This window comes from Ursus maritimus, unplaced genomic scaffold, assembly GCF_017311325.1.
Source record: "Ursus maritimus isolate PB19 unplaced genomic scaffold, ASM1731132v1 scaffold_24, whole genome shotgun sequence".
NCBI lineage: Eukaryota > Metazoa > Chordata > Mammalia > Carnivora > Ursidae > Ursus > Ursus maritimus.
In genome coordinates, this window is record NW_024424897.1 from 1065124 (window position 1) to 1091661 (window position 26538).

The 26538-nt window shown below is 60.6% G+C and overlaps 2 protein-coding genes across 4 annotated transcripts in view; one reads left to right on the forward strand and one right to left on the reverse strand.

The window, feature by feature from the left end:
• Positions 1 to 9872, reverse strand: part of ASPSCR1 (ASPSCR1 tether for SLC2A4, UBX domain containing) — a 25496-nt gene extending 15624 nt beyond the window's left edge. The window contains exons 1-4 of one of the 3 annotated variants that reach the window (XM_040639983.1): positions 9699 to 9872; positions 8753 to 8808; positions 7360 to 7474; positions 5690 to 5790 (exon numbers count right to left, since the gene is read on the reverse strand). In XM_040639983.1, the coding sequence (XP_040495917.1) occupies positions 5690 to 5790; positions 7360 to 7474; positions 8753 to 8808; positions 9699 to 9800 (374 nt within the window). In that variant the 5' untranslated portion in view covers positions 9801 to 9872. Of the gene's footprint in view, positions 1 to 5689; positions 5791 to 7359; positions 7475 to 8382; positions 8466 to 8752; positions 8809 to 9229; positions 9465 to 9698 lie in introns of those variants that run through there. The other 2 variants (XM_040639985.1, XM_040639986.1) reach the window with 2 other exon arrangements.
• A 13138-nt stretch (positions 9873 to 23010) lies between these two features.
• Positions 23011 to 26538, forward strand: part of NOTUM (notum, palmitoleoyl-protein carboxylesterase) — a 6382-nt gene continuing 2854 nt past the window's right edge. Inside the window, 7 exon segments of the mRNA XM_040639848.1 lie at positions 23011 to 23162; positions 23164 to 23340; positions 24419 to 24471; positions 24552 to 24647; positions 25087 to 25147; positions 25421 to 25479; positions 25846 to 25948. Of these exon segments, the coding sequence (XP_040495782.1) occupies positions 23011 to 23162; positions 23164 to 23340; positions 24419 to 24471; positions 24552 to 24647; positions 25087 to 25147; positions 25421 to 25479; positions 25846 to 25948 (701 nt within the window).

The window sequence follows — 26538 nt, forward strand, 5'->3', positions numbered from 1 at the left end:
CCCCCCCCCCCCCGCCCATTTGCTTGCAGGGCTTGCTTTTGCGTGCTGCCCAGAGTGGAGACCCACAATCCAGAGCTAGCTACCGGGACCCGTGGAGGAGGGGCAGCCCTGTTGCCTCCCAACACCCCCACAGGAAGGTGGGGGGGCCCGTCGGCTAACATCCTCCCGTGGAGCTCACCCCGTGCTCTCCTCACACCCACGCCTACGAAGCAGCTGCCCCCCAGACAAGGCCGCCCGCCGCGACCAGAGCCATGCAGCGGGCTGGCCATGGAAGGCATGACCTTGCGGGCACAGCGGAGCGTGGGAGCGCCCACCAAGACCCCCTGAGCCCAGGCCTCAGGAAAAGAGAGGACCCCAAAAGGGGTCCCCGGCCCTACACTCTTCTACTGAAGACCAGACAGAGGGAAATGAAGGAACCTCAGTCAAGGGAGATGTGTCCAGCAGACAAGATCCTGGGGCCAGAGAGAAAGAGGGGGGTCCTGGAACCACCTAGACTCAGAGAGCTAGCTGAGCACACGCTGGCTGAGCTGACAGCCACCACGCTCGAGTGGCCCTCTGTGCGCTCTCAGGACCTCTGGCCGGGCGTGCTTTCTCCAAGTCCTTCTCTGGGCACCTGATACCGTGATGGGGACCACAGACCACACACCTACAGACGAGCAGACGAGCAGACGAGCAGACGAGCAGAGCAGCGCCCGGGAAGGCCTGCCTGCCTCGGTGCCCTCCAGGCCCCTGGACATCAAACGCCAGCCCGGCTTTGATGTGCGTCTCCTCCAGAGGGATCAGATTCCCTGTGTGGGGATCTGAGGGAAGGCCTGTAAACAAGCCAGGGGAGGGGTGCCCGCAATGGCTTCCAGACCTTCCCAGCCAATGAGCAGAGCTCTCCCTCCAAGAACAGCGGACTGGGGGTGGTCCAGAGCTTCAGCCGGCCAGAGCTCCCTGCAACGGAGACCTCACCAAAGCCCCAAGACTCTTGGAGGGAGCTGGGCCAAGGGCCTCCTGAGGACGACCCCTGTGACCCGACCTGCTCCCATGGCCCAGGCTGAGCCGCAGGCGTCACTCAAGGCCGGGCCTCCTGCGGAGCCTCCGTGGGTGCCCGCCCGCCCCTCGTCAGACGTCGCCCCAAACCGGCAGGATGATGCCAGCAGACCTGCTCCTCTGGTCAGGCCCGAGGCCAGTGGGGACGCCGGGCAGGGCCGAGGTGCTGCTGCTGTCGGCTTTCCAGATGCTCTTCCCTCACCACAAACGTGCCGCCCCCACAGGCGTGAGACGTCCGTCCACCTGGGGCCAGCTCCCGGCAGGGCCGTGTGCCGGGGGGGCAAGCCAGGTATCTGGAGACCGTTCTATTTACCTCACCTATCTGGGCCCGGCCAGGACAGGCCGCTACAAACACAGGTGCTGCCTACACAAGCCTGGTGCCTCTGAGTCCCCACACCGGAACAGAAACCAACCCAAGCAACAGAGCTGCGGCTTCAGTCTCAGCTGCCACCGGGAGGCCCAGCCCGAGGGGCCAGGCGACACGTACCCCAACACAGAGATGAGGTTACGACTGGAGGGAGCCACAGGGTCCCCTCCTCCAGGGAGGACTGAGCAGGGGCAGTTTCAAGAGGGAAGTTTCCTTTCCTTCCCAAGGAAAGATGGGGCACGGTGGCCAAGAACTCTGAGTGAACACCCTCCTCAGCGTGACCATGGGCTGGTCCCCAAGCTCACAGGCAGCCCGCTCTGCAGCCCACTGTGCCCCAGGGTCACACACCCTGAGGGAAGCACGCGGACAGCCTGCCCTTCCCAGGGACGTCCGAAGCCCTGTTTCGTCCCAGTGAGATGGATGGCGCTGAGACAGCGCGGGCTCGGCCGCAAAGCCGGGACCCCGAGCACCAAGGAAGAGCCTAGCCCGGGAGTCGCAGGCCCAGAGCCCCTCTCCCAGCGGCCCTCCCTGCAGCAGACAGCTGAGAGTCCACGTGGAGGCCAGCACCATCTGCGGCTCCCAGCCCCATGTAGGCGCTAAGCACGTGCACGGCTGCAGCCCACAGGGAGGCCGCTCCAAGGGTGAGACACGCCAGATTTCAAAGCCCTCCATCCAACAAAGAATGTAAAAATATCTCATTTTCCTGTTAATCACATTTTCAAAGCCTAACGTTTTGGACACACTGAGTCAAGTCAATCATAATCCTAAAATTAATTGCACCTGTTCTCACTGTTCTTTTGATGTGGCTACCCAAAGGTCCGAATTACCTCTGTGGCCCACACGTGGGGCACAGGCGGCATGTCCAGTGGCCACTTAGTTGATCCAGATGCTGGTGGTCAGGGCAGGGCCACCGTGCAAAGGAGCCGCCACCTGCCCAACGGTGGGCCCGGGAGGCCGTGCTCCCCTCTGACGGCTCCCTGCCAAGCACAGCACCCCCGCTGCTCTCAGACGCTTCCTGAACGCATCAGAAAAACCAGCTTCCTGCTTATCCCACTCTGCGCGGACTTGGAATTCAGAGCTGCCAGCCCCCCGCCAGCACGGGAGCCGCTGTGTCAGGGTGTGTCGTCCCCCCGTGAGGATCCATCTGGCCACGCACGTGTCCACATCTGCAGTGTCCCTACGGTGGCGGGCCGCCCCCGCATGGCCCCAGTGCGCATCACCAGCTCATCAGCCGTGACCCAGGGCCGAAGACGCCACCTGCCCTTCCTCGCAGGAATCCCACTGTGTGGTTGGTGAACACCAGCTCCCACGAAAAGGCGCACAACCTTTGAGATGAAACTCAGCACAGGGCCTATCTGCTGACCTTGCATTCTCCCCCTAGAATGCACCGTCGGCGGGGACTGGGAGCCCAGACAGGCAGCCGGCCAGCCTGCTCCCGCTCTCTACGGGGCAGCCCCCAACTGCCTGGAGCCGGCGGCACGGCTGAGACCGTATCCGCACACCACAGCCGCAAAGCTGCAGACAGGCGCTGGGAGGACGCGTCTAGAGAGAGCCACGCAGAGAGGACGTAAATTCCACGCCGGCACGTTTGTGGACGCCCCGTGGCCAACCACAGCTGCCAGCCCCTCCTGGTGCAAGCCAGCTTCTCCCAGGGTTTGTCTCCACCCCGTTCGGTTCCCGACACTCCGTCAGCAGTTTCCCCAGCTGGCCAGTCCGGAAAGGCCCCTCCTGAGAGGCTCCTCAACCGTTTCCACATCTAGCTCTGTCCCCCGACTGACCAGGGACCAGGTCCTGCGCGTCGACACAGGGGACACGGATTCCTTTAGGATTTCAGTTTCCAGTGCGGCTCATTTCATTTCTACTTGTACCTACTGGTGCCCCCTCTGGAGGGAGAGGGCGTCCTCACAGCACGGCGGCCAATGCCCTGCCTCCAGGCTCATCTCACCAGCCAGGCCCAGCTTCGAGAGCAGGGGCCTGGTATGTTCCCTCCCCCAGGCAGGACTCCTGGCCTGCATTCCCATCCAGCTCCTCCTGGTGGACCCTGCCTGCCCTTTGGTGGACCCGTCTCTGCAGCTTCCTCAGAGCACAGGCAAGGGGTAAACGTGTGACTTTCCAGGCATAGAATGGCTTTGTTCCATCCTCACCTCTGATACTTTGACAAATAGATAATTCTAGAATAAACACTTCTCCTACAGTTTTTGAAGGCACTGGTCAGCCACCTTCCCGGTGCTGTGGCTGAGAGCCCAAGGCCCTTCTGCGGGCCTGCCATGTTTCTGAGCGTCAGGAACAGACCCTTCAACCCCAGCCCCGGCGCTTCACGGTGGGGCAGGGATCAGTCAGCCACAGCTGTGGGTCAAGTGCCACAAGCCCAGTCGTGTGTGCTGAAGTTCACAGGTCTGAGGACCTGCTGTCCTGCTCACTTGCCTGTGGAAGCCCCGGGGGCGGCGGGGGGTTCATGCTCACGTAATCCCCCCCGTTCTTGAAACAGCACCCCCAGTCCAGAGAGCCCTGAGGCTCACCGTCCCCAGAAAACCATCTCCAGGGCCAGCAGCACCAAGCCTGAGGGGAACTAAGGCCTCCTGCCTGCTTACGCCTTATCTATCACCCATCTTCCCCCTCTTGCCTCCTTGCCCAGCCATCGCCCACCCCACCCAGATCCGGTGCGGCCACTGCCTGGGCTCTGAGTTGTATCTTCATGAAATCCTTCAGTGTCGGTCTAGCCACCTTTTCGGAGGAAGACGAATGACACACTGTACTCCGTAAATTCTTCCTGCTTCTCGTTTCCGCTGCAAGGCCTTTGCACTTGCTGTCCCCTTGGCCCAGAAGGCTCCTTCCCAGATCTTGGTACAGCCGAGACCTCCCCCGCCACCCAGAAAATGTTGCCCCATGGCCTCCCAGGGTGCCATCCCTTCTCTGTGACATCGTCTTGTAGCTCTGTACACCTGCCAATCAGCTCCTGTGCCTGGCTCGGGGAGCTCGGGGAGCTCGGGGAGCTCGGGGAGGCCAGGCCCTGGCTGCCTACTGCAGCCCCACCTGGCCTGACAGGCCCAGACGAAAGAAGGACAAACAGACCCAGCCGCTGAGGGCAGGCACTCACAGCCCTGGAGCCTGAGCTTCGAGGAGCACCTCCTCCTCCGGCTGTCCTATCCTTCTTCCGAAAATGAGGGTAACAGAAGCCCGGCCTCACCCAGCTGACGGGAGGGAAGCCCAGGTCAGACGACAGGCACCACCAGCAGCACAGGGAGGCCACCACTGCTGACGACCACCAAAGCGGGGGCTTCCACGTCCTCCCTGGGGGCGCCAGAGGAGGAAGCAGAGGCTGGCTAAAGGAGAGGCAGCCCTGGCTGCCAGGGCCCAGGCACGGGGGAGCAGAAGGGAGCCACCTGGTCTTGGCACAGCAGCCCCAACAGCCACTCATTAAAGGGACCAGCACATCAGAAACGGGAAGAGGAACCCCCAACAGGACAATTCAGGTGGGAGGGCAGGAGTCGGCTGCTGGGGCAGCAGGGGCCGTGGGCACCACGATCAGACCCGGTCAGATGTCCTATGGCGAGGCAGGAGGGCCCTACCCGGAGTCCCCTCTTCCACAAAGACAAACCTCAGGGCAGGGCCTGTTCTCAGGACTGGAGACACAGTCACTCACCCCACTCTCACATCACCCTTGGGAGGCCCACAGACAGCAGACTAGCAGCCCAGAGCCACCCAGTGACCACCACACCCTCCCACGGTCCCTTCCAGTCCGCGGGCCAAGACTTTCACAACTGGATGAAGACTTCCGTGCCAAAATGACAGACCGAAAAGAAAAGCGCTGCCATTCTGACGCCCTCAGGATTAATATTTAAACCATTAACTACCAGACAGAAACTGACACGTTAAACACCATTAAGATTTTCTTTTTAAACGTGACCTGTTTTCACAATAAGGAAGTTTTATACCTAAAGCATTGGTCCACGGAAGGAGCCCAGGGCCCCGTTCCCCCCACTGCTCACCGAGACCCCCATAATGATAGAAACACGGCTCTGCCCTTCCAGGAGACACGGCCCCACTGTCAGGACAGGAAACCCAGTAAAAAAGATGAGCTGTGGGAAGCCAGCACCTGCTGGGGGCAGCTAATGAACAAGCGGCCTCGTCTCAAACCAGTCCTCTCACCAGGATCGCAGAGCCCAAAAGCCATGGCCTCGGGCCACAGCAAACCTCAGGGCTGTGGCTCTGGACCAGCCCCACTGACCCAGCAGCATCCTCTCTACACAGCGGGGCAGGGCCCAGAACCTGCTCGCCAACGCTCACCTGGTCTGTGCAAAATGGCTGAGAAGCTCCCAGAGCGTCTGGCCCGAGCAGAAAGTGTCTTGCAACCTAGAGCCATCATCCAGCTGCAGAGCAATGCGAACCTGGGGGTGCAGGCATAGGAAACCAGGTTAGGGGGGCGCCTGGGTGCTCAGTCGTTAAGCGTCTGCCTTCAGCTCAGGGCGTGATCATAGAGTCCTGGGATCGAGCCCCGCATCGGGGTCCCTGCTCCACTGGGAAGCCTGCTTCTCCCTCTCCCACTCCCCCGCTTGTGTTCCCTCTCTCGCTGGCTGTCTCTCTCTTTGTGTCAAATAAATAAATAAAATCTTCAAAAAAAAAAAAAAAAAAACAAAACCAGGTTAGGAAGAAAAGCAGCTGTCCCACCCTGGACCCACATCCGAGTCTCAGACCACAGGGAAGAGAGCCCTGTCCTTCGGGGCTCCTGGGATCTGTGGGCACGTGGGAAGCTGGCTCCTGGGGGTGAGCACGGCCCCCTGAACACTCTGCAAATGTCTGTTTGCCGCTGTCTTGTAAGTTACCGTCCTGGGGGTTAACCCGTCAGGTAGCAGCAGTTAGCAGTGTGCTATGTCTGCTGAGCTTTCTTCACAAACGACCTGCTCTTGCAGCTTTGTGGCTAACAACTACATCCGGGAGGAGGGACTTGGGTCTATAATCCAAAAGAAAAGAAATTCCTCTCTGGTCCCTCTGCCGAGTGACAGACACACTAGGGCATGCGTGCACAGAGCCCGGAGGCGAGCGTGTGTCTGACACCTGCGAGCACCTCCCTCAGCCCCACCTGTCACAGCCAAGTGCTGGGTCCCCAGTCCCACTACACTGCCGCTCTGGCCAGACACGCGGTCAAGTGCGCATCTGCACTGAATCCCAATCACAAAGGGGGAGTGCTCTGTGTGCAGGGGCAAGAGAATCTCCCTTCGACCCTAGCAACCTCACCAATCCAAGGGAAGTCAGAGTTCCTTCCACTCGAAAGCTGGACAACCACAGGCATAAAGGAAAAGAAGGATGCTGGGGCCGGTCCCCACCGCCCGAGTCCTGGTGGGCTCCGGAGAGCTAACTGACGTCCTCGGGGCCCGAGCTTCCTCACCTCTTGACAGGGACGGAGGCCGCCCTCCCTGCGGTGTCTGCAGGACCCACACAGACACACAGAAGTGGGCTACCGGCACTGTGGTGGTCTCCACCCACGATAACCGTGGGGTCGGCCGCTCAACCTCAGAACCTAAAAGTTACTGATCTGATAGAAAGCTGCAGGCCGTGGTCAGAGACTCGGGCCATGGTCCAGGGGTGAAGCCTGAGGCCCTGGGCCACGGTCCTCCTTCCAAAACTAGGCTGCTCGACATGCCACAGAACGCTCCAGGCTCCAACCGCTTGGCGACTAGAGTCATCAGGCTGGGCAAGTGCTGCTGCCAGACACAGAACAAGTACAAACTCAGAGCAAAGACTGAAAAGGCCCATTTCCAATCCACAGCTGAGCCCCGAACAGCAGCGCGGGTGTGGGGACACGGGCCGTGCCCAGCACACTGCCCTCCATTTACCCTCACGCTCCTCTGACAGCTGCAACAGACCGTCCCCTCTGCTCAGCATGCCGACACATCCTGCAGCCCCAACAGCCTGAAGCCAGAAACTGTACCGCTGGCCACTCCCTGAGAGCCACCTACCGTGTTCTCGGGCCCCTGGCGGATCCGGGAGATGGGCACCATCTCCAGCTTGGCATTGTTGGGCAGATTGGCAAATCTCCACTGGAGAGAGAGGTCAAGCACGTTCCTCTGAAACCTGCAAAACAGGCCACAGCTCATGGGCTGCCTGCAGACCCTAACACAGTCCAGCTTCCATACAGTGCCCGGCACAGCCGTGCTAGGAGCAGGGGACAAGCCAGGTGATGTACATGTCCATGCAGCAACTCCCCAGCCAGTGCCCCCAAGGCTGCAGGAACAGAGGTACAGTCTGCAAGCTTGCAGGGACAGAGCGGGTCCCTGTCTGCAGTGGGTCTTCCAATGGAAAGAGAAATGGGCACTGACTCAGCTTTGTGCATACAAGGACAGAAAGAGAGGGAGAAACCAGAAACGGGTCACCCTCTGAGGCAGACCAAGGGACTGCCCTCCCCCCTCCCCCATGTAAAGCAGCAACAGGCTGAAATACAGGCTCAGAAAATAAACACACACTCAGGGGTGACTGACAGGTATGCACCTAGCTCTGCTCGGAAAGTTCCAAATTGCTTCTGGCAGGTGTGTGTGTTTGGGGGGGGGGGACAAAAAAAGCACAGGGCTCTGTAACAGCATGCCAGGGGACAGCCAGCATGGAGCACAGCCCTGGGATTCTCAGCAGCAGGGGCAAGGCCCAAGAAAGCAGTCTCCCGCACCACAGGCTCCTCTCTGTCCCTGATGTGAAGACAGCCGTACCATTAAGACATGCTGCTAAGGTGAAAAACTCCTCAGGTGGGACAGAAAGCCATACCCTACCAAGACGGGGTTCTGACCCTTTTGTTGTTTAAGACCACTTGTGAATACGGTGGAAGCCCTCTCTCTAGAAAAATGCCCACACAAGAGACCCATGCAACTTCCTCTTGCCCTGAGAGCCCCACCAGGAACTTAACACAACCAAATGCACAAAAACCCTCTGCAGAGACCCCTAAAAAGACACAGCCACATCCTAACCCCCAGAGCCCAGGAATGTGACCTTACTTGAAAATAAGGACCTTGCAGATATAACTGAGTTAGGGATCTCGAGATGAGGTCATCCTGGATTGGGGTGGGCCCCTAAATCCAATGACAAGTGTCCTTATAGAAAACAGAAGAGGAAAAGACACACAACACAGAGGAAGAAGGCCACATGAGGAGGAGGCAGAGGCTGAGGGCAGCCACAAGCCAAGGAGCCCGGGAGCCACCAGAAGCTGGGAGAGATAAGGGAGGCTTCTCGCCTACAGTCTCGCAGGGAGTGTGGCCCTGCCCACGCCTTGATTTTGGGTTTCTCTGAGAAAATGAGCGTGTGGGCTCCAGCCCCCAGGCAGGGCACTGGGGAGGCGTGGACGGACTTGGACCCGAGCAAACTCACTTCAGATCGTATTCGCTGGGGTTGAAGTCCTGTCGCCGGCATGTGTCCTCCAGAACCTAGGAGTCAGACGACAGGCCTGTGAGCCACTGGGTCCGGCCTGGTGGCTGGGTTGGCAGGCACACAGTCCATCTCTCGATGAACTAACTGGCTTTGCCAGACAGAGCTTAGTACAGACCCCATGATGGACTGTCCACTCGGCAGATCCACACACCTCGCCTGCACCTCCTCCTCGCCCTGCCTCTCCTCACTGGGCCTGCCTCGTCTGTCGCCGGCCTGCGGGACAGCCCACCACCACAGACCTCTTGCTACACGCTTTGGGAACAGAGTTCAAACTCGGGCCCCACCGCCTGTAGGGCTTCACCGTCCTCTCCACGAGCCGCCGGCACAGACGGCTCCCCGCTTCTGGGCCCGGCGAGCACACTGCTCAGTCCGCCACCGCCCCACCCTGGGGGCGCCTCCCGGCACACCCCGGCGTACCCTCCCGGTACGCGCACCCGCCCCTGGACAGCGGGGCTCGAGAAGCCTTTCTCATGCAACAGCTGTCCCGGAGAAAGTGCAGCGCGTGACTCAGCAAATCAGTTTCCAGGCGCCAAGGCCGCACACCCGGGGGACACCCGGCCGGAGGACGCCCCGGGACGGGAACACGGCTCGGGGCTCTGCCGTGGACTCCGTAAGGAGGAAGGAGGTGCCGCCCCCCGACTCCCGCCAGCCCGACCCCAGCCCCATAGGGACCCACGGAGTCCCTGAGCCAGGAGCCCGGCGCGGGAAGGGGGCGGGCCCGCCGTACCAGGAGACCGCTCATTGGCCGCCGAGGGCCCCACCCCCTCAGGTCCCGCCCCCGTGGCCCTCCGGAGCCAACCGCAGGCGCGGACTCGGCGCCGCGCCCCCACCGCAGCCCGCCCGGCCGCCGCCGCTCGCCCGGCCGCCGCCGTCGCCGCCGCCGCACCTGCAGCAGCACGGTGCTCGGCGTCACCTTCACCGTGTGGCGCCGCCCGTTCGGGGCCAGCACCGACACCGCGGAGCCACCGCCGCCAGCCGGGGCCGCCATCTTCCGCTCACGTGACCCGCCGCCGCCGGCTCGGCGTCAAACCACCTTCTCTCTAACAGCCGGGCCGCACAGCCACGCGGGGGCGGGGCGGGGCCTGGGGGCGGAGCTCGCGCGCGCTTCCGGGCCCGCCCCGGCGTCCGGACCCCGCCCCCGGCCCGGGCCCCGCCCCCACGCGTTTGCGGATCCGCAGAGCGCCAGTGGCTCGCGTGGCCGGGCGCGGACATCCCAACGAGAGCCGCGTGGCTGCGGGCCGCGAGCTCGCGAGGCCTGGGCTCCGGGTCCCCGCCGGGCCACCGCGCCTCGCCGGCCTGGGCCTCGCTTGCCCTTCACCCCCGGCTCCAGCGCCCGCCCAGCTGCCCCCCCTTTCCTGCCTGCTGTCCCTCAGTCCCCAGTGGTCACCTCCGCCTTCGGCCCTGGGGGGTGGTGTGAAGGTCAGGGACCGGCTCAGGGTAAAGGCCGGCCACAGGCTCCAGACCAGAGAGAGTGCATTCGGTGAAAGCCTGAGACCAGCGTCCACACGCTCGGTGCTGGGCTCGCTGTAACCAGCGGCTGTACCCTGAGCCAGAACTTGTTCGCGATTCCAGCCCGCCGCAGTGGTAGTCTGTGGAAGGTCGGGAGGGAGGGGCGCGTGGGATCCGACTACCCTCCTGCGTGGGTGCTGTCTCACCTCACCTCTCGCGTACCCACGTACTGGAAAACACAGACACCTGCATGCATATGGAGGGAAACTGGGGAAAGGCTCAGGGTAGCTGCAGCTCTAGGGACACCCTCATAGTCCGGCCTCATGGTCCAGGGTCCAGGCACCAGTGCAATGCTCAGTGTGACCTGAGTGTCCCACTGAGCCCTCTCACCATCGGTGAGCCCCTCCCCTGAGGCCACAGAGCATCACAGGACATTGGAGATATCACATGGGAGGCACTTGAGAGGTCATCTGGTCAAGCCCCAATAGCAGCCACTGCCAGGTCTTCACTGGCTCAGAGATAATGCCTGCTGCCCTGTCCCTTCCTTGCTATCACCTTGTCCACTGCTGCCTGCTCACATGGGTCTCACCGTCTGTGTGTAGCTGGGCACACTGGGGCTTGGAGCAGACATTCTTGGGGCATTTGTGGTCTCTGCCAGGTCAAGGTCTCCCACCCCACCCTTCCACCCATCAGGCCCCCACAGGCAGTTCTGTGGCAGACAGGCCCCTGCACCCCAGGTTGTCCCCGGCGCAGCCATTTCGGCAGGTCGGCCTGCGCGAGTTCCCTCAGAGCCTCATCCCCACAAGGACAGGCCTTTAATGCTCGCTCACTTGTTTACTGCTCTTTCCATCCGTGGGGCCCTTTGCTGTGCCGGTACGCAGAGCAGAGTAAGCAGAACATAGCCTGGCATGGGGCAAGTGTTTGCAAACATCTGTTTGACCGTTGCTGGTACGACAAACACAGGGTCCCCCCGACTGGGCCTTCCCCTCCTGCTGCTGATTCGCACCTGGCCGAGGCCGGGTGCCCCAAACTCTGTGGGATCTGCGTTGGGACACTGGCGGTGGGAGGTGGACGAGTCAGGGCAGAAGCACCTCCCCTTCGTGGCCTGTCTGGGCTGGACCAGGACACAGTGGGGCACCTGTGGACACAGCCCAGAGACAACCACCGCATGCTGTCTTGGGGCCCTGGGGTGCTGGACCCACAGCCTGACAAGCCTCCTAAGGCAAGAAACACCCAGAAGTGGCTCCGCCTTGGACAGGGGTTGATTTCAGGCCAGAGCCAAACACGCAGATCCTGGGCGTGCCAGCTCCCCGCCATAGTGGGAAGGCCCCTCACCTGCCTTTGGTGACTGCACACCGGGCATTGAACACACACAGTGGGACCGTGTGTTTGCTCTCCCAAGAGGCTGCTGCCCGATGCGGGCCTTCCTCGGCTCCTTTCTGCCACTCAGCATTTTCATTTCGGGCTCCATCACGTCCCGCAGGCATTTCAGACACAGCCTCGAGCTACCCAGATTCCAGGAGCATGGCTGCAGAGGCCAGCGGAGACTGGGGGGTCAAAGGTCATCTTTGGGAGGTTTGCAAGGCCAGGAAGGGGAGTCTTTACCTCGGTGCTTTGTTCAGCGTCTTTGTGCAGCTCGCGGTTTTCTTGCCCAATCTGGTATCTCAGAAAAGGGCGGGTCTGCACATTAATGTTCACAGTGGCCTTATTTGTGTTAGCCCAAATCTGGAATGAGCCCAGATGTCCTTCAACGGTGAGTGCTTGGACACATCGTGGCACAGTCACCCCGTGGAACGCGCTCAGCAAGACAAAAGAACAAGCCACGGGTACAGCCACCTCGGTGGCTCCCCAGGGAAGTGCACCGAGGCAGAAAGAGCCGGTCCCCAGAGGCCACAGGCATGCTGCAGAGCTGCATTTCTACAGCCTACGGGAATGGCAGCATTAGAAAGGGCGCACCAATGAAGGGTTGCCAGATGTTGGCGGCAGTGGTTTGGGGGAGGGAGTGAAGCCGCTGGAGCTACAGGAGGGCAATGCCAGGGACCCTCAGGAAAACATGCAGGCGGGTACACTGTATCCAAATCACTGTCCTGGTTGTGATATTGTCCATAGTTTTGCCAAATATTAGGATTGTGGAAAAGCCGGCTCCCCATCATTTCTTACGATTCCACGTGATCACATGATTCTATAATTATCTCAACAAATTTTTCAATTAAAAAAGGGCATCTACAGGGGCGTCCTGATGGCTTTCAGAGTAGTGTGACGCCCTGAATCTCAGGATCCTGAGTTTGAACCCCACGTTCAGTGTAGAGATTATTTAAATAAAACCTTTAGGGCACCTGGGGGGCTCAATCATTAAGCGGCTGCCTTCGGCTCAGGTCATGATCCCAGGGTCCTGGGATCGAGCCTGGCATCAGGCTCTCTGCTCAGCAGGGGAGCCTGCTTCTCCCTCTGCCTGCTGCTCCCCCAGCTTGTGTTCTCTTTCTCTCTCTTTCTGACAAATTAAAAAAAAAAAAAAAAACCTTAAAAAAATGCCTTTTAGAGAAAACTAAACTACCACTTTCCAACACTTCTCCATACTTTCTTCTAGATGACCACTGTTAATGTCTTGTCACATTTGCCTTCTCTCTGTACCCTTATATTTGCACGTGTATTTCTATTTGAAAGTCTGTTGACCATATCCTGGCACTTTCCCTCCAAATAACCCAGCCGCACCTCGTAAGAACCAGGACCTTCTCCTACTTCATTGTAACCCACCCCTGCACCCAACAAGCATACAGTCATGGATGCAGGATATTACCGAACACGCCTGACTGCAGAATTGCCCTCGTCCCAAGGGGTCCTTCCCGGCTGGTCGTCACATTGCATTTGGCAGTCACATCTGTTGTGCTCCTTTAATCTGCGACAGACCCTCCATCTTCTGTTTTGCTCGTTTTAATTTTTCATGACACTCGCATTTTCTGACGAACCCAGACCCATTTTCTGTAGACTGTTTCCGTAGCCTGGCTCTGCCTTCTGGGGCTAAGCGTTCGGAGCAGGGAAGCAGTGCTGGGGACAGCCCATCGGGAGATCCAGGGCCTGAGCTTGTCCTGCTAGCGGGGAGGGAACTCGGGACACATGGTCAGGGTGGGGTCTGCCAGATCACTCCTCGGTCCAGGTCCTTCACGGAGTGAGTAAGCCACGTGTGGGACGGTTCTTGCACACTATAAGTACGTTTCTCCGATAGCCGTTTACCCAGGAGCTTTAGCATCCGTTGAGGGTTGTTGACTGAATCCTTCATCACATTCGATTACAGAGTCATGACTTTCTAATTTTATCATTTCCTTTACATGTAACAGGCATCTTTTTGGTTGAGAAATGCTTTCCCTCCTTTTAAAAAAAAAATTCTTAAATGTTCCTAAGAACTCATAGATTCTTTTTCATGCTCAAACTGATCCAAATTTGGCCAATGAGACCCCCTTCAAGCCGGCTCCTACGCTCCCTTCATTTCGGAGAGGAGTGATTTTTATTTTTCTATCATTTCAAACTTAGAAGAAAGTTGCAAGAACAGTACCAGGAGTCCCTGCGTGTCTCTTAGACTCACCAGCTGTAACATGTTGCCCATTTACTTTATCACTTTCTCTCCATATATACACCGAGATTCTCTCTGAGCCATTTAAGAGTCAGCTGGGGACACTGCGCACCTCCACCACTCAGAACTTGTGTGTGTTTCCCAAGAGCAAAGCCATCCTCTTACACACCACTGCACTGCTGTGCGCCGTGGGGAAATCCAGCATCGATACCATCCTTAGCGAGTCTGCAGCGCCTTGCCCAGTGACATCTTTCCTGCATCCTTTCGACGTGTTTCCACTCTTCTCTGAGCACTCCTTCACTTCTGTCACTTACGATGTTCGAAGCTCACCCAGGATGTTCCCTGTCGCAGCCCTGAATCCACCATTTCTCAAGGAAGCCCCAGTCTCCCACGGAGGGGAATGGGATTTAGAAACCAAGGCTGGAGCTGAGTGAGCTCAGGGCTGCGGAGTGCCTCTGTCCTGCAGGGACACAGCCAGCATCCCAAAGGCATCGAATGCCTCAGGCTTCTTCCCCCTCCCTCATTCCGTATTTATGTGTGGTTGAATCATAAGAAATTGCCAATATTCAACCATTTTTGTTCTAAAAAAAAAAAAAGCAAATCTACATGGTTCAAGCAAATATCCCTTCCTCCACAATGAGAATGCTCATTTTCAGTCACATCAGTATATTTACTAACATTCTCTGTTCCAAAATTCCCTCCCAACAGCGTTGGAATTACTACAGCAATCTATTAATTACAGACCTACTAAGGAAATTTCAAGATCTCTTTGTAGTTGTTTTGTTCCCAGAATATAAACCACTAAAGAAATACAGATAATTTGGGGGCACCTAGGTGCCTCAGTTGGTTAAGTGTCTGATTCTTGATTTCAGCTCAGGTCATGATCTCACGGGTCGGGTTGTGGGAAGTGGGAAGTCAGGCTCCGCACTCCGTGGGGGGTCGGCTTGGAGATTTTCTCCCTCTGCCCCTCCCCCCACTTGCAAACTCTCTCTTTCAAATAAATCAATAAATCTTTAAAAAAGAAGAAATACAGAGACACCTGGGTGGCTCAATTGATTAAGTCTCTGCCTTCCGCTCAGGTCATGATCCCAGGGTCCTGGAAGCGAGTCTCACATCTGGTTCCCTGCTCAGTGGGGAGTCTGCTTCTCCCTCTCCCTCTGCTACTCCAGCTTTTGCGCTCCCCCCCATCTCTGACAAATAAATAAAATCTTTAAATAAATAAATAATACAGGGTACTGTGTTCAAATTTTATTTGAATTAATTCTCTTTCTCTGTGTAGTTACATTCATCCGATACATAGGTTCATTTATTTCTGAATTTGGGGGTCTTTTTTTCATCTTTTTTGATTGAAGATTATACTTGGTTATGCAAAATACTTATGTGATTCAAATGTTACAAGGATAAAACAAGACAGCCAGAAAGGGTCTCTCCCTCTTTGTCCGTTCCTACGCACCCCACAGAAAACCGTCCTCTTTCAGCTCTGGGGCAGCCTTCCCACGTGTCTTTTTGCAAAGACAAGCAAGTGCATGTATCAGACCGAGGGGACACAGGCATAACTTCTTTCTCTCCTTCCTTCTTGCACGGCGGACCCTCTTCTGTTCTCACCGTGGCCCCCATGACCGTACTCCAGGACCACCTCTACCCCCTTACACTGCACCCAGAGCACCAAGTGTCCCCAGTTGGATGCTATATGGGGTGTCTCAGCATATGGGCAGCCTGGGGCGTGGTCGGGGCATGAAGCCCTGGCTGCCTGGGTCTTGGTTCTCCAGTTATAAAAGGAGCAGCAGCAGCAGGACCCAGGAGACAGAGGCTCGGTGCTGCTGAGCCACAAAGAACATCACAGGCAGTGAGGGCCCCACACTGGGCGCCTGCTGGCCCTGAGCCTGGCCAGAAGACTAGGTTAGGGTCCTTGCCCCGGGCTGCACAGAATCTCCTCAGGCTGCACCGGCCCAACCCGAAAGCAGAGGAAGGAGGAGGTCAATGGGAGTTATCTTCCTGGGCATTGCAGATGGGGCTAAGGCTGTATTTTCCAAAGAAATGATGCCCTGAACTGTGGTTCTATTAGGACCTCAGGTCATACGTTACAGGTAAAAAGCTCCTGGCTGGCCTGGGGAGCGAAGCTCCTACTACCTCAAAGAGCAAGTGGCCAGGGGAGGCACGGCCCTGGCCCGGCCCTGAAATGGCCCTGCCCCATACCATACTTACGATTCAGCAAAATGCATTTAAAAGATACATATGTGTATATGTGCGTTTACATACATATATGGATATGATTATAGTAACATTGCACTTTTGACTTACCCAGCCTAATCTACTTTCCAACACAGAACTTTCTGGAAATTACCTGTATTATCATTAAGGCAGTGACTGCCCACTGCCAAAGAGAACCACACCTTGCAGCGCTGGTCCGCTTTCTTGTTTTCTTACCTCTGACATCATGTCCTGCAGGTCCTCCAGCAGCTGGACCCTCCCTGCCCCAGAAGACAGCCTGGGGACAGGGCTCAGGGCAGGGAGCTGGGGCTGGCAGCCCCCAGGCAGGGCAGAGCCTCAGCGCTCACTAGAATGATCATGATATTGATTTCATGAAACAAGTGGAGTCTCTAGGTTCCCATCCTCCTGACCGGCAGAATGACCAGTGAGTGCTTGCTCGGCCCTCAGTGCCCTCCTCTGAGACACGGAGTGGCAGGCTAGGTGGGGGCTGGTGGTGTCTCCCAACACTGCCTCAGCCTAGCCTCTCACCAGCCCTGAGCAGCAAATGTGCACGGTCTGGGGAGGACAGGGACCGCTGCCTTCCCCGCTCCTTCTGGCCCTCGTCCTCCCTCCCAGGCGGTAGCTAGACAGCTGTTCCCAGGATCTGCTTTGAATTAAACAGTGGTGTGGCCCTTTAAGAGAAGCATCTGCCGCCCCCGCGCCCCGCTGCCCCCTTTGATGTCCCTGGCGCTGAGAGGTTCCCAGCGAGGAGATCTGAGGGTTTGTTTCTGCCTCCCCAGGGGCCACGTGCAGATCACAGGGTGGGAGGGAGGACGGGCCGAAGGTCACATGGCCGGCCTCCCGGGCCTGCAGCCACTATTGCAGGCAAGGGGACCCACAGGCCGTGGATGGGGACCAGCTGGCCCAGAGCTCATTAGGGTGCGAAGGAACCAGCAGCTGGGAGAGCTTATGAGGAGCTGTCTCTGACTCTCCCCACAAGGCCTGGGGCAGCCTGACCTCCCCGATGCCCTTCCTCACCTGTCCAGTGAGGAGCACTGGTGGGCACATTGGAGACACTCCTGTGACACCCCAAAGAGCCCCGTCACCACAGATTTTTAGGAAGCACCTCCCATCCCCATACCCTTCCTCCTCCCAGCTTTGGAATGTGGCCATTCCCAGGTGGACCCCCGACACTCCCCGGCCAGCCCAGGTCAGCTGCAGGTCAGCACGCAGGAGGGTCCTTCAGCCAGGGCCATCCACCACCAGCCGAGGCTTTGTGGGGAGAGCAGGATGGGACAGGTGTGCTGAGAGCCAGGCAGGTCCTGCCAAATGACCAGTGGGACCCAAAGGGTTGAGCTTGGGGCCAGAAAACCCTACAGGATTCCCTGTTAACTCGCATGGGGGTGGGGAGGGAAGATCAAAGCAGGATGCCTGAGCACTAGGACCCAGCTTCCTCCTGCAGTCCTGGAGGTTCTCCCCCTAAACTAGGGGGGCTCTAACTCCCGGGTGCTCTCAGTCCTAGGGTATATATGGTCCCTTCTGCCAGGTGATCCCAGCTGCTCAGGCCAGGGCTGCGAATGGCCACCTGATTCCCAGGAGAGGACGTCCCAGCAACAGACCTAGAAGTGTCCATAAGGGGCCTAGACACCGCCCCCCCACCCGCCCGCCCGCACCAAGCAAAGGGTTTTGCTAATCAAGGTCCCAGGATATGAGGCCAAGGGGGATTTCCTGCTAATGGATGGGGGTGGAGGGCTCTGGGGAAACCAAAAGGGGGTTCAAATTCCGTGATTACAGGCTCTAGCCTTGAGGTCCCTTCCCTGCCTCACAGCTGGACATGTGTTTCTGGCTGGCTGGGGAGCAGAGCCTCCTCTCAGAGCAAGCTGCTGGGGGTGGGGGGGGGGTTGTCTGTCCCGCTTCCCTGCCCTCTTGGGCCTCAGAGGCCAGCAGCTGGGGTGCAGAGTGGCCCAGGTGGCTGTATGAGGCCAGGCGACAGAGGCTGGCAGGCGGCAGCTGGGCCCCAGACGGCAGGCCACAGCTGGAGCTCAGAGCAGCCCTCCTGCAACTGAACCCGTCCCCGGGCCCTCAAGGGGCCCCAGGAGGGAGCCAGCCATGTGGTACAGGGCTTCCCACATCTGGGCAAGGGCACTGGGTCCGTAGCTGCTAGATGGCCTGAGGTCCCACAGGCCCAGCCCTCTGGCCAGATTATTGGTCTGAAAGGGCCTCACGCAGGGTTTCAGGTGGGATCCCCTGCACCGTGGACGGCCCTCCACCATGCCGTCCTCCCTCCCCCAAGTGCCTTCAGCCAGCCTGGGCCCTGAACCTGCCCCAACTTGGGCCCTAGCTCTTTTTTTCCTGAAATGTTCCGTCTCTGATGGCCTTTTCCCAGGAACTGAGCACATGTCCACACATGGATCTCAACCCCCATCAGTTAACTGTGTGCTCATCTGAGGTCGCTGGCTCCCTCCCCCATGTCTTCCTCCCCAGGGGCCAGCCCCCCTGCACTCCCAAACCATATCTGCTGATACCCCTCCTAAGGAAACAGAGCCCTCCTCTGGGTTCTCATTTCCCCAGCTTCCTTGCCGATCCAAGCTTAGCCAGAAGCACCTGCTGCCAACCTGAATGGAGCCAGGAAGCCAAGAGGCAGGAATAATGTGCAGTCTAGCACATGTGTCGGGGGCGGGGGGGGGGGCAGAGAAGTGCGAGCCCCATGCCCAGCATCTGTGGTGTCCCTGGTCTGCGGGCCACTGCAGCGAGGTGAGTTGGATCATTGTTCCTGCTCCTTGTCCCCAAACCTAAGTGTCTGCCCTCCAGACATTTCATGAGCCCTTTGCGCCCAGGACTTCAGTCTACCTTGGTGGCTGAGAGATGGCCATGCCCGAATAGTAACAGTGATACTCCACGTGCTTGCTGGCCTCTGCAGGTCCTGCCTCGCCTCATGCTCCCACGACCCTGGGAGGCAGGTACTGTTCTTGTCTCCGCTTCATAGATAAGAAACCTAAAGATCAGAGACCGGGCCACAGGCTGGGAAATCAGGCACGCAGTCCTGCTGCTGTATTCCCCAACATGCGGGTCCCCTGGACGTCTGTCTAACGAGCAAATGGGGGGTATGCACATCACGTGTGCGAGGAGAATTTCCAGAGCTTGAGCAGCCGCTCTGTTCCAACTCAGGCACTCAGTTTACCCGGCAACGTCTTCAGCCACCTGGGGTCCAACCCGGTGACTACCGAGGGCCAGACTCCTTGGCGCTCTTGGGGGGGAGTTTTCAGGCAAAATTCACATAACATAAAACTAACCACTTAAAATTGTTTAGTTCATTCGCAATGTTGCACAATTACCGCCACAATCAATTTTAGAACATTTTCATCACCCCCAAAAGAAACCTTGTACCCATTAGCACTCATTTCCCATTCCTCCCTGCCCCCCCGGCAACCAGCAGTCTGCTTCCTATCTGTATGGGTTTACCTATTCCGGACATCACATCCAAGTGGAATCATAAAATATGTGGCCTTCTGTACCCGGCCTCTCCCACTCATGCGATGCTTCTAAGTCCTATCCATTTTGGAGCGAGTCACTGCCTCATTCCTTTCTACGTCTGAAGACTATTCTTTACACGTATAGACCACTTTTGTTTTATCCATTCATTTGGTGACGGATATTTGGGTTTTCCAACTTCTGACGATTGTACACAATGTTGCTGTGAACAGTCATGTACAAGCTTCTGCTGGGACCTGCTCTCAATTCTTTTGAGACTATACCTAGAAGTGGAGTCGCTAGATCGCATGGTAATTCTGTTCAACTGCTGAGAGCCACCGGACCGTCTCCCCCGGCAGCGGCCCCATTCTACGTTCCCACCGGCAGTAAGCAGGCTGCGGGCTCTCCACGCCCTCGCCAACACCTGTTCTTCTCCGTTTCTGGCCACGGCCATCCTACTGGCTGTGAGGTGGTATCCTACCCATCGCTGCTCGGCTGAGGGACTTCCCTCCTCCACCTGCCAGGGCCACAGCCGCTGCTGGACTGGGTGAGGGCAGCCTGGAAGCAGAGGCCCAGTGCTGGGCGGCTCAAAAGCCCGGCTGCCCCTGGAGGCCCCACCAGCTTTCAGGAGCTAAAGAGTCTGAGGTACAAAAGGTCAAGCGGGCCTCTGGCGGGCGGGAACGCAAGGACGGAGCCGTGTCTGAGTCCACGGGAGGACACGGGTGAGCAGCCAATAACCACGACGGAGTCAGGGCTGCGTCTCGGAAGGGGCAGCAAGGGGGAAGCTGGACAGACGGGTGGACGGGGACATTCTGGGGAAAGCTTTTTGCTTTCGCTAATTGTGTCGATCAAAGCAAAACAGGAACTCGTTTCGGTTCAGTGTGCAGGCTACGACGCACTGCGGCCGACCGCAGCAAGTACAAAGCGCGTGCTCTTCCCTCGTCCTGGGACTCCGCTGGCAGTCGTGACGGCCATCCCTGCCCCGCACCACGCTGGGCACTTTCACGTATGGGCTCCATAATCCCACCAAAGAACCTCGGATAGAGGTATGGTCATTACCCCACTTTAAAGAAGAGGAAACGGGGGCACAGAGAGAGGGCACAGGACTTGCCCTGAATCTCCCAGCCAGGAAATGGCTCAGAGCCAGGCCAGTGTGAAGCACGGCCCCACTCGGCCATGCCGTCCAGCTGCAAGTGGAGCTCCCCTGCCTGGGACTGGGAATAACAGGCTGTTAGAGGAAGAGGGCTCCTTGGGCAGGTTCTCCCCAGAGCCGAGGTCAGCCGGGGCCGGGTGGGAAGCTGGAACACCTCTGGCTGGAGCCGAAGTTTGAAGCTACCGCCTCTGGCTGGCCAGTCCCAAGCACGGCCTTTAAAGTGACCCGACAACAGGGGGACGGCCGGTGCGGGTCGCTGAACAAACAGAGCCCGTGCTCCGCTCCCCTCATCCAGAAGGTGGGCACACGGCCGCCCTGAGGGTGCCTGTGGGAGGGACCTGCCCTTGTGACACAGCCTGCCCTCTCCTTGGTTAAGTGACCCCAGCCCAGGCCAAGCTCCGGGGCACCTCAGACTCATCCTAGGGTTCAAGGGCTCTGCCACAGCATCTCACACCCCTCCAGTGCCCAAACCAGCTGTTCAGGGCCCCGCTTGGTCTTCCTGGGAGACCAGCCAGAGTTGTCTGCTGTGCGTGCAACTCAGCCCTCAGCCCCGGGCCTGGTGAGGACAGACAGCACTCAGGGCCAGCGGCAGTGGTGGTGGGGGAACCCCTGCAGCCTCGAATCTGCCCCCACGAGGGGCTTCCCAGAGCACACAGCGTCCCCATTGCCCTGAATTAGGAGAGGGGCTCAGGAAGCCCTGCCCCAGTTCTGGACCCCTGTCCCAAATGGCAAGGCCTGTCTTTAAAATGGGTGTACTGGCATCCGCTGGACTGTAGATGGGAGAGGTTAAGGAGAAAAGGTCTGCTAGAGCCGTCCATGGCACTTCGTGGGAGTGCAGGGTGAATAAATGCCTTTTTTTTCCTCCCCACCCACCCGCTAGAAGCCTCCTAAGCAAACACCTGCCCCCCCCCCACGCCCACCGTTTTGATTTCTGAGAAAGAATCTCGTTCTGTCCTCAGTGAGGTTCACGGGGAAGGTGAGCTGCTGGGGCAGATGAACCAGGTGGGGTGGAGGTCACTGAGGGGAGACCAAGCGGGGGGGTGGGGCGGGCGCTCATCATCCCGGCCCCCAACCTTCCAGGGGCGGCTGGGGCAGGGAGAGATTCTTGGGGATCCTTGGGGTGGAGCGCTCAGCCAGGGCTCACGCAGAGAGGATCCAGGAGTCCACCCGAGGCCCACCGACCTCGGTAGGCTGCAGCGCCCCACTGCTTCCCAGAGCCGCCCAGAATCTGTCCATCCCGGCGGCGGATCGGGCGACTCCCCCGTGGCGCCGTGTCGGGGCGGCCGGTGCCTCCCGCAGGTCACCGAGGGCGCCGGGGGCCCGCGCCACACCTGTCCGCTCCTCCTGGAGGCCCCGGCGCCGCTGCTGCCGGCCCCTCAGCGCGGGGCCCTGTGTCCGCCGTCGCTTTGATCCCGGGGGCCCCGCTGGATAAAAGTCCCGGGCGGCTCCGCGCCAGCGCCAGAGGGGGAGCGCAGCCGAGCCGGCGTCCCAGCGGGCTGGCGCAGGGCGAGCGACGCCGAGGAGCTGGGGCCGCGCGGCCGGCCGCGGTGAGCGCGGGGCTCGGGCCCGTTCGGGGCGGGAGTGGGGGGTGCGGGCCGGGGTCCGGGTCGCCGGCGGGCTGCTCTGGGCCTGGGCAGCGGCGTGAGAGGGGGCCCCCGGCGGCTCAGGTGAGCGCGCCCGCCCTGCGCCCCCAGCCCGTCGGGCCCGGCCGCTGCACGGCAGGCGGAGTCCCGGCGCGGAAAAGCCCGCTCCTGCCCGCGCCAGCCCCCCGCCCGCCGCCCCTTCCAGCCTCCCGGGGGCGGGGGCGGCGGCGCCGGGCCGGCCGCGGGGAATGGAGCTGCCGGGACCGCGGGGCCGCGCTGCCCCCCACGGAGCCGGGCCGGGAGCGCCTCCGGCGGCCGCGGCGGGGTAGGCCAGGCCCCTCCGTCAGGCTTGCGGTTTGGGAAGAAAAGGCGATGCCTCCGCCAAGAAAAGAGCGAGCGCGGCCCCCTCCCCCTCCGCCGAGCCGGGCGGCGGCGGCGGCACATCTAACGCCCGGGCACCCGGGCCGCCGCGGCCCCCGCAAACTACGCCCAGGCTCGGCCCCCGCCGCTTATTGGCGCGGGCCGGAGCCAGCGCACCCAGACCCTGCGCTGCCCTCGCCGGCCGCGCGCGGAGCCCGAGCTGCCCAGGCCGACGGCGCCCGGCCCCCGGAGCCTCGACGCCGAGCCGCCCGCGCTTCCTCTGCCGGGCCCAGCGCGGGGAGCCGGGCGAGCGAGCAGGCGCGGCCGGCGCCCCGCGATGACCGCGCCCCGGCCCGAGCACCCCCACCGCCAGCCCCTCCAAGCACCGCGCTCTCCGCAGGTGGCCGCGACGGGCCGAGGCAACATGGGCCGAGGGGTGCGCGTGCTGCTGCTGCTGGGCCTGTTGCACTGGGCCGGGGGCGGCGAAGGCAGGAAGACCTGGCGGCGCCGCGACAGCAGCAGCCGCTGCTTGCCACCGCCCGCTCGATACCAGGCCCACCCGCGCCGTACAGCGGTAGAGCTTCCCGCTGAGACTACCGCCAGTGGAGGAGGGCAACATGGACAGCTTCATGGCACAGGTCAAAAGCCTGGCTCAGTCCCTGTACCCCTGCTCGGCTCAGCAGCTCAACGAGGACTTGCGGCTGCACCTCTTGCTCAACACGTCGGTGACCTGCAACGACGGCAGCCCCGCGGGGTAAGGCCTGCACCCGCCCGCCGAGACCGGAGCGCCCCTGCAGGCGGCCCCACCGGGCTCCGGCCCCCCGGTCACCAGCGGCGCTCGCGCCATCCGCCTTCGTGCCCCCTCGGACGCACGGAGTCTCTGCGCTGGTCGCCCCCGGGGGAGAGGAGCCAGCCCTGGGGAGGGCCCGGCTCAGGGACACACAGCGGGGGTGGGGTGGGGTGGGGCAGCGCTCGGAGAGCTGGTGTGCAGACAGGCCGGGCACTGACCCCTCGGTCACTGGTGCCCAGCACCTCTGCTAGCGTCCTTCGGTCTCTGGGCGGGGAGATGGCAGACCTCGAGTGGCCCTGACTCCAGCAGGAGGAGGCGACGCAGCGGGGCGGGGAGAGTCCTGATGTACCCCCACCCCCACCCCAGCTCCACTCCGACCCTGTCTGCTCCCTGCTGCTGCCTGGACTGCCTGGGATCCCAGCCAGGCAGAGGGACAGGGAAGGGGCGCAGATGGGACAGAAGGAACTGGGGTGCGGCATTCACCCCTCTCTAGCCCCGAAGTATATGAAGGAAAGATGTAAGCCTGAGGGCTGGGGAGGGGTCAGGGGCCCCCACACCCTCAGCTAGTCGACAGCCGGAGGACCAGATGTTAGGTCGGGCCCCGGTGACACCCGTGCCCTTCCACGGCCTCCTGGTGGGTCCAAGGGCCACCGCCCGACGCACACTCCTCTAGAGAGGGCGCTTTTCAGTCTCCAAGCACCACCGCGCGTCCCAGGAGATCCCGAGCCCGGCGAAGACCGCCCCCCCCTCCCGTCCGGCCTCCGGCGCCAAGGTTACAGCGGGTCCCGCGCGGGGCGGGCCGTGGGGATTTTCCACGGACCACACAGTCCCTCGCGGCCCTTCCCGCCCCACGAGCGCCACCTCCCGGGACCGGCCACAGCTGGCGGGTCCGCGCGCGCTCTGCGGGGCCTGGGCGCTGGCGCCCCCGTGCGGCCTGCGCGTGCGCCGGGCGACAGGTGGAATGACCCTTTCCTCCCCAGAGCTGGGTCCTGCAGCCCCAGCTGACCACCCGCTCCGCCCGCCCTTCCCTCCCTCCTTGCAGCTACTACCTGAAGGAATCCAAGGGCAGTCGGCGGTGGCTCCTTTTTCTGGAAGGTGCGTCCCAGGAGCCGAGGCGGCGAGGCGGGCGGAGGCCCCTGGGTGCGCGGGCCCTGACATGGTGGCTGTGCCTGCAGGTGGCTGGTACTGCTTCAACCGGGAGAACTGCGACTCCCGGTATGACACCATGCGGCGCCTCATGAGCTCCAGGGACTGGCCACGCACCCGCACAGGTCAGCAAGTCTCCAGTCTCAGACTGCCCAGGGCTCCTGCCCGGGGTAGGGCAGGCCAGTGTGGGGCTCCCAGTTCCGAGTTCTGGAAGAACTCCTGCCCTCCTCCCTTTCTAGAGCCCTGGGGAGGCCCCCACCCTGCCCACCGCCCAGTTCTCTGGCCCTCCTAAGGTCAGGGGCACCCACCTATCATCCTTCGTTCTTACTCTGCAGGTAACCTCCGGGGGTTAACCATGGCTGCTCCGTCCTCCACTCATCCCTAGGCCAAAGCAGCCAGTGGAGAGTGGGAGAGGTCCAGGGTCATATCCAAGTGACCAGCCTGGCCCACCCGCCTTGTTGTGGCCAAGTAGGATCACCCACATCCCACACCTTCCTGTAGTCCCCATTGCTGCACACCCCTTCCCACCAGACAGACCGCTGCCTCTGTCCTCCCCCATGGCAGGCACAGGGATCCTGTCCTCCCAGCCAGAGGAAAACCCCCACTGGTGGAATGCCAACATGGTGTAAGAGGGAGCAGAGGAGTGCTTCCTGGGGGTCTTCTCTGTGAGGGGGTTCTTTTCTGGGGAGTTCCATGGGGGGGGTCCTCCTTGGGGAGGGCCCTTATTGGGGGGGCGGAGTCCTTCCTGGGCGGTCCTGTCCTTGGGAGGGTCTTGTCCTCAGAGTGGTCCTTCCTGGGCGGTCCTGTCCTCAGGATCCTTCCTGGGGAGGGGTCCTTCCTGAGGGCCTCAGGCAGCGGAGGCATATGGTGGCCAGCTCACCCTACCTTTGTGTCACAGCTTCATCCCCTACTGCTCCAGCGATGTCTGGAGTGGGGCTTCATCCAAGTCTGAGAAGAGTGAGTCCCTTGCCTTCCTCTCTCGATTCCCTGCCCCCAAAAGTCAAGGCAGGGAGGCCGGTCTTGTAACTCCTTCTAATGCCCTGATAGTGTGTCCCAGGGTGCCTGCCCCAAGCACCCCCTGCCGGTTGTCCACGGCTGGCTTGGTCCCTGCAGGGGTCCTCACTCCTGGATGTTTCCTGGGGAGGGGCCCCTGGTGTAGCCTCGGGCACCTGACCACCTCCCTCCAGTTGACCCCAGCCCCTGCCCCGGTCCCTGGACAAGCCTCCAGACCCCCGGTTGGAACTCCTCCTCCTCCCAGACTGGAGGCAGGAGGCCTTGCTCTCTGTCCAGGCTCCCTCTTGAAGCCACCCTTCCCTCATGCAGACGAGTATGCCTTCATGGGTGCCCTCATCATCCAGGAGGTGGTCCGAGAGCTCCTGGGCAAAGGGCTGAGCGGGGCCAAGGTGCTGCTGCTGGCAGGGAGCAGGTGAGCTGGGCAGGGAGGGCATGAGTGCACAGGGGGTGTGGTGGGCGTGGGGATTGGAGGGCAAGGAGGGGCTGGGCCTGGGACTCTAGAGGGCTCCGGCCTCACCAAGCCTAGGCAGGCAGCGGGAGGTTGCAAAGGGTCAGCTCCAGAGTGCCAGAGGATGCTCCGGGCTTTGCGGCTGCTGGAAGCCAAAGAAGCCTCGGGCTGTCGTGACCCAGGCAGCCGGTGAGGGCTCAGCTGTGGACCAGAGCGCCTTCTCCAAGGGCCGGGGTCCCCGTAAGTGGGCTCACACCCGGTTGCAGCCATGCACGGGGCCCAGAGGACATCTATAGAATAGATGACAGGGCCTGAGGCCACATATAACGCCTTCATTTGGCGATAAGGAAACTGACTCAGGGAGTGAGAGAGAAGGGAAAAAGGAGTGGGAGGAAGTGGGATGGCCTGCCCCTTAGCTCGATGCCTTGGGTCAGTGCCTCTGGGACCCCAAAAGGCCTGTGGGTCTTACCCATGACATGGAGCACGTTGGCAGTTTGGAATGCATCAGGATCCCTGCCCGGCCTCGGGGCTGGGCTTGGGGCGGGGGGGGGGGG